General features: G+C 39.8%; 1 protein-coding gene across 1 annotated transcript in view; it reads left to right on the forward strand.

Moving 5' to 3' along the window:
• LOC119597537 (general transcription factor 3C polypeptide 1-like) overlaps positions 1-17500 on the forward strand; it is a 30503-nt gene that overhangs the window by 6745 nt on the left and 6258 nt on the right. Inside the window, exons 7-31 of the mRNA XM_037947115.1 lie at positions 776-924; positions 2164-2328; positions 2665-2821; positions 2996-3073; positions 3225-3314; positions 3566-3934; positions 4839-4900; positions 5403-5568; positions 5915-6080; positions 6484-6821; positions 7247-7461; positions 7963-8231; positions 8479-8662; positions 8905-9051; positions 9975-10257; positions 10823-10947; positions 11450-11587; positions 11915-12185; positions 12649-12906; positions 13535-13765; positions 14013-14774; positions 14821-14955; positions 15228-15499; positions 15943-16093; positions 16949-17103. Of these exons, the coding sequence (XP_037803043.1) occupies positions 776-924; positions 2164-2328; positions 2665-2821; positions 2996-3073; positions 3225-3314; positions 3566-3934; positions 4839-4900; positions 5403-5568; positions 5915-6080; positions 6484-6821; positions 7247-7461; positions 7963-8231; positions 8479-8662; positions 8905-9051; positions 9975-10257; positions 10823-10947; positions 11450-11587; positions 11915-12185; positions 12649-12906; positions 13535-13765; positions 14013-14774; positions 14821-14955; positions 15228-15499; positions 15943-16093; positions 16949-17103 (5336 nt within the window). The remainder of the gene's footprint in view (positions 1-775; positions 925-2163; positions 2329-2664; positions 2822-2995; positions 3074-3224; positions 3315-3565; positions 3935-4838; positions 4901-5402; positions 5569-5914; positions 6081-6483; positions 6822-7246; positions 7462-7962; positions 8232-8478; positions 8663-8904; positions 9052-9974; positions 10258-10822; positions 10948-11449; positions 11588-11914; positions 12186-12648; positions 12907-13534; positions 13766-14012; positions 14775-14820; positions 14956-15227; positions 15500-15942; positions 16094-16948; positions 17104-17500) is intronic.

Genomic DNA, 17500 nt, shown 5'->3' on the forward strand with positions numbered 1-17500 from the left:
GTGTGTGTGTGTGTGTGAAATGTCTTTGCATATAGATGGCTCTGCTAATGCTTAGCCACAAAGGAGTCATTTAGTAGAACTTGTGACCATACTAATTTCACCTTTCCTTGGCAGGAATAACATATTTTTTACTAATGCTATGATGTGTTATTTTTGATATAGACATTATAATAATTATAATGTTATAGACATTAGTAACAGCAATATAAGATAACACAAGATATTTTCGAAAATCAAGGAAAAGGATAAACATGTGAGGCAGGCAGTATTCGTAATTGGCTCATTGGTGACTTAGTACAAGAGTAGCCATCTATGTGTAAAAACAATTAATAAAGTAAACTCACAGTGGACATATATGTATGTACATGCCCTGCCCTGGGATTTGGGTTAATGTAGTATTTATTTATTTATTTTTTTTTTTGTTGTGAATTTAAATAGAAAAAATAAGAGTAAAGATAGAAATAGAATTTCATATGCACTCAGGAAGATTTTTTCTTTTCCTTTTCTTTTCTTTTGAGGGGGCTGTTTTGGTACATCATTATTTTAGTCAGATTCTTCTAGTTTGGATAGTTATGATGCTCCAAATATGCACATTTTTTTGGGAGCAGGAGGCAAATTTGATTACGTTTAAAAGCTCTTTCTCTCTCAGAAGTGAATATTGCTTTTCCAAAGATGGAATCAATCTCACTCTTAATACCTGAAGTAAAAAAAAAGAAAAAAAAAGATTAAACTGCCAAATGAACAAGATTAAAACATGGTTTTCCCCATCTCCCAGATCAGCTTAGCAGCCATGGGCGACAACCCAAAGTCCATGTTCTACCACCGCAAGCGTCTGCTGAAGCTCAACCTGATCACCAAACAGCCCCACCAGCAAAAGGGGAACAAGGGACAGACCTACAATGGCTCTCTGCTGCATCTCACGAGGTGCGTGTGGAGTTTTTGCTTGGGGTGAGGGCCAAGGGTTGTTATTATAACTTTTTTTTCTAATCGTTATTGTTTTTATATTCCATTATTGTTATTAGTCATGATTTACATTTTAACCCAGTGTCATTTATGTACTGTTTTCTTTAGATTTTAGTGAGTTTTGTTACATACAGATGGCTCCACGTGTGCTCAGCCAGCAAGGAGTCTATCAGTTGGCCCTAGTGACTGAGCCTGATTTCCCCATTCCTTGAATTGGCTGGAAAATGTGTTTTTCTTTCTAATACTATTAATATTGACAATGTTTTCATTCTTATTGATAATTATGATTATTAGATTGTTATTGAAATATTAATAACATCAAAGACAATGAAATAATAAAAATTAAGCTTTCAAAAAATCAAGGATAAGGGTGAACAGGTGAGACAGATAAGACTAATAGCTCCTTGGTGACTAAGCACTTGTAGAGCCATCTATGTGTAAAGGCGGTAGATAAACTTTTATTACAGTAGGCGTGGCATTGAAGTCATTGGGTTAATGATCATGCTTTCATTACATTATTTCTCTATTTCTTTTCTTTTTCATGTGGTATTTTTTTATTTATATTCATGATTTTTGCATTATAATTTTTTATTATTTTGACAATGCATATGTCACTGCAGATATATGGGATGAAGATTTGAGCTTTTTTTTTTTACCCTTATATTCTTATTTTGTATGAAAGGTAAGATGAATTAAACTGGGATATATATTTAAAGGAATGAGGCAAATATGTGTAGGGAAGGAATTATATCTATGACATTGACTGTTGCAAAATTCATATCATCTGCAATATACATTTGATTTAACTTATAGTATACAAATGGATTAGTTTTGGTGAATTACTTATGTTATATTTTTAATACATTGTGAAGTGTCCTTTCATGAATCCAAAATATATACTCTTTTGTTTTAATGTAAGCTTAAAATTGGTTTTAGTAGCTAGTAATAATATTTTCTGGAGCTATTATTTGTGGATAAATTTGAGTGAACATTATTTAAAAATAACCAGACTCAGAACCTGAAATGTGGTAAGGCATGCAAATGATGGCTTGCAGGGGAAACTATTTGAAAAAGATGATTACATAAGAAAGATAAAAATTTTAATGAACCCAAATGAGATAAGAATCATAATTGCAGAACGCATTATTTAGCACATAAAACAAAACTGAAAAAAGTTTCTCAATTCGCTCTCGATTTCAGGTTCTATGTCGAGAGGCGCTCAAAGTTTATCATGATGATCCAAAGGGCAGTTGAGATCCTGAAGCTGAAACCAGGATATTGTGCTCCTTATACCGCTGTCAAGGAAGAGATGGGAATGCCAGAGACCTCTTGCAGAAAGCTCTTTAAGAGTACAGAATTCCAGAGGTATGCAAGCCACAGAAGTGTACACAAGAATATTTTTTGTGTTGAGGTTTTGCTTAATGTCTAATTTTACTTTATTTTACTTTTTTTATAACCTTATTATAAAGTTAGGAACAGTAATTATGATTGTAAAGAAAAAAAAAATGGAAAGTATAAAAAGGTGAAGTCAGGAAGGCAATTGACTCTGGTGACTAAGTGTTTGTGAATCCATTATGTGCAAAGATTAATAAATAAAGCAAAACCATAGTGAGCAGTGCATGTGTACAAGGACCTTGGTGTCAGTAGGTTAAATAAATAGGTCCAGTCCTCTAAGCACCATCTTGCCACCTTCTTTTCCAGATACATAAAGAATGTGACTGCCCCTTATCGCAAGGTGTACCCAGATGCCTCCCCCTCTCAGTGGCGGTGTAAGGGCAAGGATGCCGAAAAGTTTGTCCGTATTATGGAGCTGATGAATCCCAAGATCGACCCTATGGAGGTGTGGGAAAGCAAGGAGGTAGCTGAAGAAGACGAGGAAGAATGATTCCTATCCAGGCATACTCGACCAGCATAGGGTGAGGTGTTGGGTGAGAGGGAAATATGTGGGTTCATCAGCTAACCAAACAAGCACCTCTGTCACCTCTTAATTCACTTCATCCACAAAAATGAATTGTATTTTTGGAATATACAGATCAAAATCTACTGTGTGAGAATTCATACATTTTTAAGTATCCAGTTGGCATTAGGTGTAACCAGGTTAAACCAGCAGGTTTAACCAGTATTTTCAAGATAATTTTCTTCTAGAAGAGAAAGATAAAATGAGAAGAAAAATGATCTGTCAAGATTTTGCATTTTAAAAGAAAATGAAATTGAGAAAACAAGATTATTAATTCTCTGTTTAGTGTAGTTTTATAGGATAGGCATGTGTCGGGAATTTGGAAATTGGGGGAAACCTGATTATGTGGTCCAGTTTTGTGAGCTGTGAGGTGTCCACCACTCAGTACACAGCAGTAAGCCATGAGATATGCCAGCTGTCAGCTATTCAGGATGTGGCTTCTTTAGCATGGCTTCACCTGCTTAGCTTGCAATGTGTGTAGACTGTGGTACAATCCACTCCTTTTGAACAAACCACCCCCTGCAATCCTCTCCTCTTCCTCTAGTGCACCCCTAAGGTAAAACCCTTCTCCCTATACACAAATCCTTAAGGCAAAATTTCCACTTTCCGTCTGTAATGCTGGACATTCCATCTCCTCTCCCTCAGGTGGTCTGGGGCATTGGTCTCCTCCAGCAGGCCTACAAGATTGTGGAAGAAGCTGGGCCGGAAGGCGTGTCACAGTCAGATATGGCCCGCCTCTTGGGACAGACCAAGCTGGACTCGCGTACCATCTGCCGCAACCTCCAGCGCAGGAACACAGTACACTCGCTCATGAAGGACGTGGGGAGGCAGCGTGTGTCGCGGTACGTGTCGCACAAATTCGCGCGTACGGGACACCTTACCCAGGAGTTCCGCAAGGAGAGGCAGAGAATGATGGCCATGATGGAGGCCAATAAGGCAGAAGTGTGTGGGCCTTCTACATCAAAGGAGGTTAGTAACAGGTTTTTTTTTTTTTTTTTTTTTTTTTTTTTTTTTTTTTTTTTTTTTCTCTCTCTTTCTCTGTCTCTGTCTCTCTGATTCTCTCTCTCTCTCTCTCTCTCTCTTCTCTCTCTCTCTCTCTCTCTCTCTCTCTCTCTCTCTCTCTCGTCTCTCTCTGTCTCTCTCTCTGTCTCTCTCTCTGTCTCTCTCTCTCTCGTCTCTTTCTCTCTCTCTTCTCTCTCTCTCTTCTCTCTCTCGTCTCTGCCTCTCTCTCTCTCTCTCATCTTTCTGTCTCTGCCTGTCTCTCTTCTCTCTGTCTCCTCTCGTCTCTCTCTCTCTCTCCTCTTCTCTCATCGTCTCTCTTTCTTCTCCTCTCGTCTCCTCCCTCCTCTCTCTCTCTCTCTCCTCTCTCTAACGCTCTCCCGCTTCTCTCTCTCTCTCTCTCGTCTCTGTCTCTCTGTCCTCTCTCTCTCTCTCTCCTCTTTCTCTTTTCTTCTCTCTCTTTCTCTCTCGTCCCTTTTCTCTCTCTCTCTCTCTCTCTCTTCTCTCTCTCTCCTCTCTCTCTCTCTCTTCTCCTCTCTCTCTCTCTCTCTCCCTCTCTCTTTTCCCTTCTCTCTCTCCTCTCTCTCTCTCTCTCTCTCTCTCTCTCTCTTCTCCTCTCTCTTCTCTCTTCTTCCTCTCTTTCCTCTCTCTCTCTTCTCTCTCTCTTCTTTCTCTTTCTCTCTTTCTCTCTCTCTTTCTCTCTCTCTTTCTCTCTTTCTCTCTCTTCTCTTCTCTCTCTCTTTCTCTTCTCTCTCGTCTCTTTCTTTTCTCTCCTCTTCTTCTTTTCTTCTCCTCTCTTTCTTCTCTTTTCCTTTTCCCCCCCCTCCCCCCCCTCTCCCCCCTTTCCCCCCTTTTCCTTTTTTCCCCCCTTTTCCCTTTTCTTTTTGGGGCTCCCCCCTTTTTTTCCCCTTCCTTAGAGTCAGCAAGTGAGAGACGACCAGAACGGCAGAACGATGATGATGGAGACAGCAAGAATAAAGGGTGAGGTTTTGGAGTCGTGTGATATGAGGAAGGTTTTTATTGTTATTATTATTATTATTACTATTTTTTAGCAATACCTTGATATAAATTGATGGTTGTGTCACCTTTAGATACACAGCTGTGCTTTCTAACCAGTTGATTAGATGTAGCAAAATTAATGAATTTTAATGCAAAGCTGTATTGATCCCCCCCGCCCCCCCAAGCATACATACTTTTTCTGTCAATTTAAAATATAGCATGTAATTAGTAAAATGGTCAACACACTAGTACACCGGGTCTCTAACAAACACTAGGTTTGTCCTAAGGTTTCCCAAGACCACACTGGCATCTTCCCAAGAAACTTTGCATTCCTAATCCCTCTGTAGATTGGCTCTTTGACTGGCCAGGGATTTTCATTTCCGCACATTCTATTTTCCACAATCTTTATGATATTCATCTCCCTACTCCATTTACCACACTCCTCCTTCCACCATCTTCACCTCCACCCATTACCCTCCTGCAGCTTTGTCCGAATGCTGGAGGAGATCCGGCTGACGTACAACAACCAGCGGAGGAATTCGCCTCATGTCACGACGCGCATGATGAAGAGAGCCAATATGATTATTGAAACTGTTGGCTCGATCAAAGTCATTGATGATGCTTTCAAGTTGCAGAAGATGATTGTGCAGGTTGGTGAGAATTGTGATAAACACTATATTAATGGATGGTTAGGTCATTTTGATGGTTATCTTAATAGATCTTTTTATGTTAATAGGAATATATTTGCTAAATTTGGTGTACATTACTGCGTGTTTGATCAAAAAATCAAATTCAAAATTTGATATAAGTTATAATGTTTAATGCTATGAATATATATTTAATACTGTGAGTAGAAAATGTTTAATATCATGTGGTATGAATTGACAGTATATTGACAATATGTAAGATATATTGGTTCATATATTGGATACATAATGTCTAGTTTTGCAAACAAAGAAGTCCAAAGGTTGTAAATGCATAACATCCATTTCTCAGGCGGAATCTGAAGAAGGGTATGCAGTCAAGATGGACAAGAAGAGCCTGAACCGCCTGCTGGACAAGCTCTCCAAGGGCGGCTTCGTCAAAAACATCATCGTCAAGCTCAAGTGCAACACCATGGTCAAGGTGGTTCAGTTTGTGGTCCATCCCAGCATCACATTTGGTGAGTCGCTCCATTCCTCTGTGGACGGGCGAAAGGGTTAATTATTAGTTCACCATTCCTCATGTACCTGTAAAGTTATGTAGTTGATTGTACTAAGCTAATCTATTTGTTAGGACCAAAATGATTTATTTTATTTAACTAAACTTTTCTGTTTGATGGAACCAAACTAATTTATCTATTTAATATAAGCACAATAATCCATTGAAATGAACAAGGCTAATCCACTTGATTGGACTAAAGTAATTGGACTAAAGTAACTTTTTTAGTTTAACCAAATTATCTCATCTGCTTGAAGAAGACCAATCCACTTAATTTCACCAAACTAGTATATTTGATATTCAATCAAACATGGAATCTCTGGGAACCATTTTAGTTGACTAAGCTCAACTATTCCCCCGTCCAGAGAGCCCGCACCTCAAGTCAGCCATCGAGCAACAGAAGCTCAAGTTCCTGGCCTCGGCACCCGACACCAAGCGGGAGGCAGAGGGAGGAGGAGGGGGAGGGGGTGGCAGCGGGAAGGGAGGAGCAGCGGCAGGTCCAGAAAGCACCAAAGTCAAAATCAAAAGTGAGAGCGCAGCAGCCAAGTTGGTGAAGAAGGCCATGAGTGAGGATAACGAACGCATGAACAAGAGCTCAGTCGGGGCCAGCATGCAAGAGCTCAAGCAGATGCACCAGGTGTCGACCACGGCAGTCCCTGCAGCTGAGGTCGAAGCAGGTGTTGCTTCAGCTGTGGTGAAGAAGGTTAGAAATATAAACAGTATAATTTATGTTTATTTATACAGGGTATGTTTATACTGATTGTGTTATTATTATATATATTTTTTCTAAGTTATAAATGATCTACATTTTAAGTATGAATAATGTGAGCAAATTGTAAGATTTAAAAAATTGAGTGTGTTGAATATCATTTTCAAAAGGATAGTTTAATACATAAAGAAGCTTTTTAATTTTAGTATTATCAAAGGAAAAATATAGTAAATAATTACTTTGTCATTGTATATGAAAATCAGCATAACAGAAATAATCTAAACACCAACCAAAAATGCTTAACTTGTGAACTCGATATCTCTCCAGTCTTATCAGTCCGCAACCAAGAAAGCAAACAGAAAACAACAGGGTAACCTTGCGCGATCCCATGTCCTCACACTTCCCACCCATCCCCACAGGAGCCTGGTGTGAAGGGGAGCCTGGGACCAAAATTCGTCCGCATGTGCGAGCTCCACAAGCTGCTCTTCTACCTTGTCTATGGTTACTCTGGGAAAGAGGATATGGACCAAGTGGAAGCCTGGCAGACGATAGCCTCTTCGTCGCCTGAGGCCCAGATCCATGCGGAGGACCTGTCAACTTATCCAATGGTTTACTATGCCGAACTCTCATGGAAGTAGGTTCATTAAGCATTGTTGAGTTCTCCTCTTTTTTCTTCTTCATCTCCCCCTTCTTCTATTCTTCTCTTCTTTTTCTTCTTCTTCATCTTCTTATTATTATTATTCAATACCTTATTATTATTCAATACCTTATAGTGTTTTTTATAGTAAAGCAAGATTGTTTTGAGTTTGAATCTTGGGTAAAAAGAGTAGAATACTAATAAAAGCTTTTAATCCTGCTATCATTGAATAAGATATCCTGAAAATCATCAGGTCATGTGGAATTAGACAAAAGTATTGATATGTGTCTATCTATGTGTATACAGAAATGAATGTTAAATGCATTCTGTAAGCAAACTCAACATGCGTATGATGAAACTAGTGGTCAAGGTCTACAGAGGAAAAGTGCTAATGATAGTAATATAATGTCAATTATTTTTCCCCTCAACCTCATTTTGATATGTATGTACAATCACATACATTTAGAAATAGTTATTAATGAATATTTTGTCTTCCAGAATGTTCATCCCCCCATTGCCCAACCACATGAACTCAGAGAGCGGCTGGGCCTTTGTGTGCGATGTGCTGCTCCGGTTGCCGCTTTGCATCTTTGTCCGCCTTGTCAGTATCTGCCATTATTCAAGCGAGATTGATGCCTTCATGAACCACCCCATCAAGAGGAACCTCCTGGTGAAATTCCTCCCACCGCACCTCCGCCAGGCCCTGCTACAGGGACGGCGTTATGTCACTTACGTGATTGACCTGATCAATCGCCTGTGTTATGTGGGTGGGTAAGACCTCCAAGTTAGTCAGTGTCAGTGTGAAACATGATGAAAGCATTTTCATTAATGAAAAACAAATGCTCTGTTTAGACATGAATAAGATAAATTCTCTAAACAACCATTTCCTACATATCTTGTTAATTATTTGCTTTCCAAATCTTAATACCCAGAAATATATGTGTACATGTACTATGATAATAATAATCTCTACACAAGTACATCATCATTATACTTCACACTTACTCTCTCCAGGCCTGCTCCAGTACGGCCACCAGATCATGAAGGAAAAAGACCAGGTGTTCATCTACGTCAATCAGCATGCCAGCCTCATCGACACAACCACTTCGGGTCCTGGGTACCACCAGATCTCAGCCGACAAGGAGTATGTCCGGAAGGAGTACTACTTCTCTTGCTTACAGGATGTGCTTCAGTACTGGTGAGTAGTTAGGTTGGAAGCTTGATAGTTTTGTTGTTGTTGCTTTTGTTGTTGTTGTAGTTGTTAGTTTGTGTTTTCTTGAATTTGTCTTTCTTTTTTTTTTGTCTGAATTTTGTTTGTCAATCATTTTTTTTTTTTTTCTTTGTTTATGATAGGCAGTGATTGCATACCAAAAAGGTTATGTATGTTGTAAACGTAAATATTTGTGGGAGACCTCATTGAAAATATGTTCATTATTCCAGGTATGACATGTGGACAATCTCGATGCACACACCTCTTGGCGGCCACAACTGCATGCAGGGGAAGAAGATTACAATACAGATTTTAGACCGTAAACCTCAGATCATTGAGTCACTCACTGCACGCAGTACAGAAGAGGCTCCAGCAAGGTACCCATAGATTCTCTCTCTCTCTCTCTCTCTCTCTCTCTCTCTCTCTCTCTCTCTCTCTCTCTCTCCTACTATTCTTATCTCTTAACTTCTCTTCTATTCATTTCACTTCTTCATTCTCTTTCCTTCACTTCCCTTCTCTTCCCTCCTCTTCCCTTCTCTTTTCTCCTCTCATCTCCTCTCTCCTATGTTTTCTTCTGTCCTCTTCCTCTTTGTCTCTCGTCTCCTGAAACCCAGAATTAAGTAATTTTACCCAAGGATTCCAATTACCTTGACAATGTTGCTATAAAAAGTATCTGACCTTAACCCATTGCCTCAGGGCATGGCATGTATGTACATGCCATGCCCACTGTGAGTTTACTTTATTGATTGTTTTTACACAGATGGCTACACTTGTACTAAGTCACCAGTGAGCCAATTAGGAGTACTGCCTGTCTTGCACGTTTACACTTTTCCTTGATTTACAAAAATATTTTACGTTCTCTTATTTTGCTGTCACTAATGTTTATAATGTTATAGTAATTATAATGTCTATTATAAAAATAGCACCATTGATATTCATTGCATTAGTAAAAAAAAACCATTTTTCTCACCAATTCAATGAAATCAGGTAAGGTCACAAGGTCTTCTAATTGACTTCTTTGTGGCTAAGCACCAGCAGAGCCATCTATTTGTAGAGACATTTCACACACACACACACACACACACACACACACACACACACACACACACACACACACACACACACACACACACACACACACACACACAAATTAGCACAGCATTTTTGCGGTGGCATCGGGTTAATAGTCATTGCAATGAATTGTCATTCAGGCAATGTTCACCATAAGATTTATTATCATGAAGAAACATTGCCATAAAAAAGTAGAATATCTTTTGTGATGTTCTCCCTCCTCCAACAGAGACAATGGGAGCATCCCAGGTGATGGCCGAGGGGCAGGAGGACTCGACTCTGCCATGTTTGCCCATCTGAAGCGCAACTGGTCCTCGAACTCGGGTCACTCAGCATCAGCAAGACCCTCAGCACTCCTGCCACCCAATACTGAGGGTGGGGAGAGGGCCACGTACGAAGGGACAATCTCGTACACGCAGTACCTGATGAACACCACGCACCCCTCAACAGATAGCGCATCAGCCAAGCCGCGATTGGCTGGTTTGAGGAATGTCAAATTGTCTGTATATAAGGTAGGGAGGGGACTTGGGAGGACTGAGAGCAGGTGAGGGGAATGGGGGAAGAGAAATACAGAGTTAAAAGAATGGGGTAGAGAGAAAGAGAAGTATTATGGAATATATGATACTTGCGAAGAGCATCAAATAGTGAAGATTTTTCTCTCTTATTTGACTTGATGCACCTTATGTAGTGGATCAGTGTAAAAAACTTGGTATCATCCTTTATCACCAATATGCATAATCTGTTTGCATGTCATGTGTATGATAAATAAATGAGACCTGGTCCCACCAAGGTTCATTGGATTTCAGGCTGACTCACACGAGAATTTTGACTCTGAACTTACAATTCAAACTTCATCACAGTTTACCAACACTATAGAGAAAGCTCTACATCACAATTCTTGATTTAAAGCATAGTTGAACAGATGAAGTTGCAGAATGAACTGTATACATGTATATGAATACATGTATCTATATATACAAGATTTGCATAAAACACAATTTCATAAAGATTAAAAAAAGAAAGAAAGAAAAAAAAGACCTCCCCCTATATAACCATCATTCTCCCCACTTCCTGTAGCCTCGCATGGGGACTGATGGCAAGACGCTGGAGATCCCAGTGGGTATGGTCCCTCGAGCTCCACGAGGACGCAAACGCAAGCGAGAAGGCGCGTCGCCATCAGAGTCAGAGACTCCTCCTGTGAAGTAAGTTCTTTATTGTAGTTGGAGGTATGTCAGCTTTTGGCGGGGAGGATAAGTCTAAATTTTCAGAGGTTAGTTTTACGGTTCTTTCATTGATTTTTATATTTCTTTTGATTTGTTCTGTTATTGTTCTGAATGTGAATGTATGTGCAAAGTAAAAGAAATGTCATGAGTATTTTGATTTTCATTCACTGTTACTGTACTTTCCAATTTAATTGTGTATATTGTTTATCTATTTATTGTTCTGAAATGTATATTATATTGAGAATATGAATCTCAGAAGTATTAAGCAGCACAGCAATTAATTACAAAGTATTGTGTTTATACTTTGTAATTAATTCACATCATTAAGGTTGATTTTTTAAAAAGTAGTCCGAAAATTTCTAGTAGATTTTTTTTTATGTATTTCATCATATAGTTTCATACCTTAAGAAAAATTAAACCTTTTGAAAAATAAAGACTTTTCTTTTCCTTTTTCCTTCTCTGTTTTTCCCATTTTCTTCAGGTTGAAGCGAAGTGGACGGCAAGGCAAGAGTAACAGGCCGGCCAGTTACCAACGGGAACTGAAAATGCGCAAAAAGTCTCCCAAGAAACCTTACTACGACGAAGAAGATCGTGCAGCCCTACGGAGGATGAATAAACTGTGAGTCTGTTTATAATGTCTTTGTTTGGAGGTGAGAGGAAAGGGGGAGGGGGGTTATTTTCTCATTGTTTTCTTCTTCTTCTTCTTCAGGTTATGGCAGTAGATGTGGTATATGATATCTGATGACAGTTCTTCAGATTAGATGATAAAAGAGGTGCACTTAAAATCTGTAATAATAATGAGAGAGTGATATCAATAAGTAAGTCTCAACAAGACCACAAGTAATAATATTATTTTTCTGTATTTTTTTTATTTTGTCTGTCTCTCCTTCCCATCCTTCCTCCTCTCCCTTCATTACCCCTCTCTTAACCCTTCTCCTCGCCTTAGACGAGTCGACTGGTCCTCCGCTGAAGATTCATTCCTGCTGCTGTGCAAAGTGGCCTCCTGTTTCCTCTTCCCGAACATCCGAAGCCAAATGATCACCTTCAGCCTAGTAAGAGACATGCTACACGAACGCTTCCCGGAGTCCCTCAACAAGACATCGCGTGCATGCCAGAGGAGGATCAACTACATCATGAAGAACCCGACGACAGAAGATAATGTGGCCATCTTCCTGGAGGAGGTGCGGCAGGATCCGGGCATCGTGGCGGATTTTAAGGTGGGTTCGGGTAGGATTTGCTCTCTCTCTCTCTCTCTCTCTCTCTCTCTCTCTCTCTCTCTCTCTCTCTCTCTCTCTCTCTCTCTCTCTCTCTCTCTCTCTCTCTCTCTCTCTCTCTCTCCCTCCCTCCCTCCTCCCCCCCCCCCTCCCTTTCCTTACCTTTCTCTTCCTAATTTTTTTTTTTTTTTTTCCATTTCCTTTTTCTTCATTCTTTCCCTGTTTCCTTGCATTCTTATTGTGACATTAACTCATAATGTATTTGATATTTTGTCTTATTTCCGTAGAGATGTTCAGCAGATGTAAAGAAAGAAGAATGATTATCAAACTAATTTATTTGCATATTTATACAGAAAAAAGAGACATTACAGTATATGTTTATAGATATGTATAGATGACTATTTAATTATTTATTTTATCCAATATTTATGTACAAATGTATCTCCTCCTCTTCTCCTCCTTGCAGAGTCCAAGAGTGCCCCGCAACAAGAAGAACATTGAGAGCGTGTATGCCACAATGTTCCGTTCCCTCATGCAGCGGCTGGTGGTGAAGTTCGCCTCGAGTGAGTCACGACAGTGCCCTGACCTGCCACCCTCTATTGAGGAGTTCCACCAGCGTTTCCGTATCATCATGGCTTCGTCCTCACTCCGCAACAAGCTCAAGTTCCGCCCAGTCGTAAACGTGTCGGATATCGATTTCCATATTGTCAATACACTTATCTATGTAAGTATTTGTAGGGATACATGTGTGCATATGTGTGAGAAAGAGCGATGGGGTGGAAGAGAGAAAACAGGTGTGTGAATGAGTGTGAGCATGGAGAGAGAGAGAGAGAGAGAGAGAGAGAGAGAGAGAGAGAGAGAGAGAGAGAGAGAGAGAGAGAGAGAGAGAGGAATAGAGAGAAGAGAGAGAGAGAGAGAGAGAGGAATAGAGAGAGAGAGAGAGAGTGTGATTTTTTTTTTTTTTTTTTTTTTTTTCTTAAAATCTGTATATTTTTTTGGTAGGTATTTTTGTTTGAAGTGTTTTTATTGTTTGTATGCCATCTTATAAGCATACATCATTATTATGGAAAAAAGAGTATAGGATTTTATTGTATAAACCAATAACTGCTTTATAGAAAAGTTAGTGGAAGTATGGTTTTCACTATTTAGGTCATCAAGAAATCTGGTGTGATGAAGTACACTGATTATACTTAAGATGATTATTTTAGTTTGTTTATGTAAACAGAAATACAAAATAGTATGCACTTGAGACAGCTCGTTATCAGAAAAAAAACTATATGAAAGAAAACTGCACTGACTGTAAATTATTTCTGTTAAAATATATACCATTAATTTCTCTTGTACCCCCACAGAGTTCACTTTGCTCCAAGCATGACCGTGAATCATATGCGTATCAGCTGTATCTCGCATACCAGCAGTACCCCCAGGCACTCCTCAATGCAGTTCTAACGCGTATGCGACAAGACCAGATGATCAGCTACAAGAAATGTTATAACAGGTCGCAGGTGGCACAGACTTGCCTGCCATTATCCACGTCCCCTTTCCAGCTGTCTGTCACGTACCATCATGTCTTTAATTTTAAGGTGAGAGGGTCAGAAGGTATACTTGTTTGTTTGTTTGCTTGGCTGATATTGTTTGGTTAGCTTAGCTTGCTTTGTTTAGTTTGTATTCATTGCTATATGTCTTTTGCTTTCTCTTCCCATTTCCTCATTCTGTCCTATTGTTATATTACCTCTCTTCTCATGTACTTTGTTATCAGTTGATCTACTAAAGACTTGGTTTCCAGATTGATTTTACACTAACCTTTAATCCGTTAATTCTGCATTTCAGTACCAGTACGAGATCTACAGCCAGGCATGGCAGATGCTGAAGCAGCTGATTACAAAGAAGCATAAAGCCATTGTTGAGAACGTGAACTACAAGCAAAGTCTGACAGAGAGCTGCCTCACTACAGAGGAGGAGACTGACATCACCGACAGTACAGCTGACAGACCTGCACTGGCTCCTGCTCCTGCTTCTCTCAAGGTTGAAAAAGTGATTGGCAGCATGGACGTTGGCAGTGGATTCCAAGAGAAGGGCGTTCCAGTGGTGATTCTACACGAGGGCGGCTACTGTGCCACCATAGTTGCCCTTTTGGCCACCAAACGCATCATCTTCGACATCACCATACCTGAGCAGATCATCATGATGGACCAGCAGCAGCGCTTAATGGAGGACCAGCACCAGTCCCTCTTGCGGCGGTTCTCTTCGCATTCACAAATGGCCGGTAAAGAGGTGGGAGACTCCCTGGGAGGCTACGACATGGCACCTTCTTGCAGCTTGGAAGCCAGAGGTGATGTCACTGCAGGCACCAAGGGCACTCACATTGTCAAGGAGAGACTCAAGGAGATGGCCAAGTTGAAAGCAGCAGCAGAAGAAAGCACAGCTGCAGAGATAAAGACAGAAGGAGGGAAAAGAAAAGTAGTCGTGAAGGAAGAGGAAGAAGTGAAAAAGGCAAGACATGAAGAAGAGGGCAATGAAGAAGAGATAACAACACCCTATTCACCATCACTTGATCAGACAATTGAAAACAGTGCAACAGCAGCTTGTCACTGAGGAACAATTGGCCCAGCCAGAGACTACTGAGGAGACTGCCCAGAAACCTGAGAACACCACAGGAACTGCTGAAGAGATGGAGGAAACAGAGAACCCATTGCAAGGGACAGAGGACAGCAACCAGCTAGGGGATGTATCGTCACTTGAAGGCGATGATGTTGATATCACCAACACATCTGTAAGGCATATTGTCTTGCTTTGCACCAATTTTGTTTATTTCTTGATGCTATAATCAAAGTAATATCGGTAGTCATGATAGAAACATGAATACGATGAATTGAATGTCATATTTTCATATATTCTGAATTTATTCAGAATTGGGTTGATTTCATCCCTCTCTAGTAGAAAGGTTAGCCAACTCATCAGAGAAATCTGCTAAGCATTTCCCAGATTATCTGTTTTTAATTATTCACTCTTATTTCTTTATCTTTCTATTTCACACTCCTTCAGCAAAACAAAAGCCAGTCATCTGCATCCCGCCTCGGCCTGTACATGATGCGAGACCAGCTGACCTTGGCGGAGGTCGACCAGATCAACATCCAGCACGCTCAGGAGCACCTTGTGGTCAACGCCTGCGAAATCACCATCCGCCTCCGAGCCCCACCAGACCTGCAGGAGGAGGTGGATGAGGCCATCGCAAGGGATGACCTTGAGACTGTGGATAATCTCCTGCTCCCACTCCCCAAGAGTGTGACTGCGGAGGCCTTGGAGAAGAGGAGGAGGTGAGTAAGGGGTGGTCTCTCTCGCTCTCTGGTTCTGTGTGTCTGTGTCTGTTTCTCTTTTTTTTTTTCTTTTTTTTTTTTCTCTCTCTCTTTCTAGTTCTCTATGTTTCTTTTTTCATTTCTTTTGATAGTTCTCTTCCTAATTTCCCTGGTTTTCCTTCTTGTTCTCTTGTTCCCTTTCTCTCTCTCTCTCTGTACCTTTGTTTGTCTGTATTCTCCCTTTTTCTCTCTCTCCTTCTTCATTTCTATCCTTCTCCCTCTGTCTTTCTCTCCCTTCCCCCTTTCTCTCCCTTTCCCCCTATCTATTCCTTTCCTCTTTCTCACCCTTTTCCCCCTTTCTGTTTTTCTCTCAGTTTCTGTTCCTCTTGCCCTTTATTTCCACGTCTCTCTCTGTCTTGTCCTGAATACTCCTAACCACACTCTTTTCCTCCCCGCCCCCTCAGAGTCACGCTGGAGATCTGGAACACGCTGGAGGATGTTTCGAACAAGTGGAGAAAGGAAGGTGAGAGTGAGGACTTTGTGGAATTCGTAAAGGAGGCATTCGAGTACATCCACTCCTGCAGGGAGGTTGGGGCATCAATCTGTGAGCTCAAGGTACGTGTGGTTGATATGTGTGGGTACATGTGACCTGTGTGTATTTTAGTGTGTGCTGCTATATGAATAGTGTATTCAAGTTTGTTTGTATGTTCATTTGTGCAGTTGTGTTTGTGTTAGCTAAGTAGTGTAGTATGTTTAAAAAGTGTATAGTACACACAAGCATATACAGACATCCTAATAAGAGAATTAATAGCCCTCATTTGTAAGAATTATTTCAGCAAAATATTAAGAAAAGTAATGTGATGATATAGGAAAGTAAGGAAACATATTGACAAAAAAAAAAATAAACAGATCATGTATAGCTTTTTGGAAATTTGTCATATAATCCATCAGGCAAATTAGAAAGGGATGTTTTTATATGCCTTTTGTATATAAACACTATACACTCTCACACACATAGATTGTACAACACAATCTTAGTATATTATTTGAGGACTTGCCTGTACACACATACAAAGACAAATCAGAAGCATGCTATTACCCATTAAGCCACGGGGAATTATTATCCCAATAAAAATAGGTAGAACATTAGCATGAACTTTGAGAACAATTAGGAACAGATTGTACTTTGTAAGATCATTAGTGTTTTTGATTTGTAGTAGTATGATTAGAACAGTGTTTATATTCTTAGTTTGATATTATAAGTATTGATATTTTTATTGTTATTACTAATATTCTTGTTGCTTTTGATCATTACTACTATTATTTTTATCAACATCATTATAATTATTCATATCATTATGCATTCATTTTACAATCATTAATATTATAGCATCATTCATTCATCCTGTCCACAGTGACTTTATCATCCATATTGCATATAATTTCTTTTAACCCGAACCCCTCCTGCAGGAGAGATACAGCCAGCAGTGCCCCTGGCCAGTCAGCTACATCCTCTACCGCATGGAGGAGGCCAGGTTGGTGCTGCGGGTGGGCGTGGCGCTGGTCAGGTGGGTCACTATGGCCTACACGAAGCCCTGGCTCATCCACACCAATAAGATCACCAGGTGGGTTATGGGTTGTGTGTTATTTGGGTGCTTGTATTATGGTATAGTTCATTGTCATTTTGATTAGTGTTACTAGTAATAGTCACAGTGGTAGTAGTAGTTGTAGTAATACTCAATTCCACCAGGAAAATAATGTGATGATTTATTTTATTTATTTTTTTTTTATTATATTTTTTTTTGTGTAGTCAATTAGTAAACCTTGTGACCTTACCTGATTTCACCCTTTCTTGAATTGGCTGGAAAACCTTTTTTTTTACTAATGCTATGAATATTGATGGTGTTATTTATTTTTTTTTTTAATTACTATAATGTTATAGACATTAGTGACAGCAACATAAGGTAATTAAAAATATTTTTGAAAATCAAGGAAAAGGGTAAACAGGTGAGACAGGCAGTA

This window comes from Penaeus monodon, chromosome 39 (assembly GCF_015228065.2).
Source record: "Penaeus monodon isolate SGIC_2016 chromosome 39, NSTDA_Pmon_1, whole genome shotgun sequence".
Classification (NCBI taxonomy): domain Eukaryota; kingdom Metazoa; phylum Arthropoda; class Malacostraca; order Decapoda; family Penaeidae; genus Penaeus; species Penaeus monodon.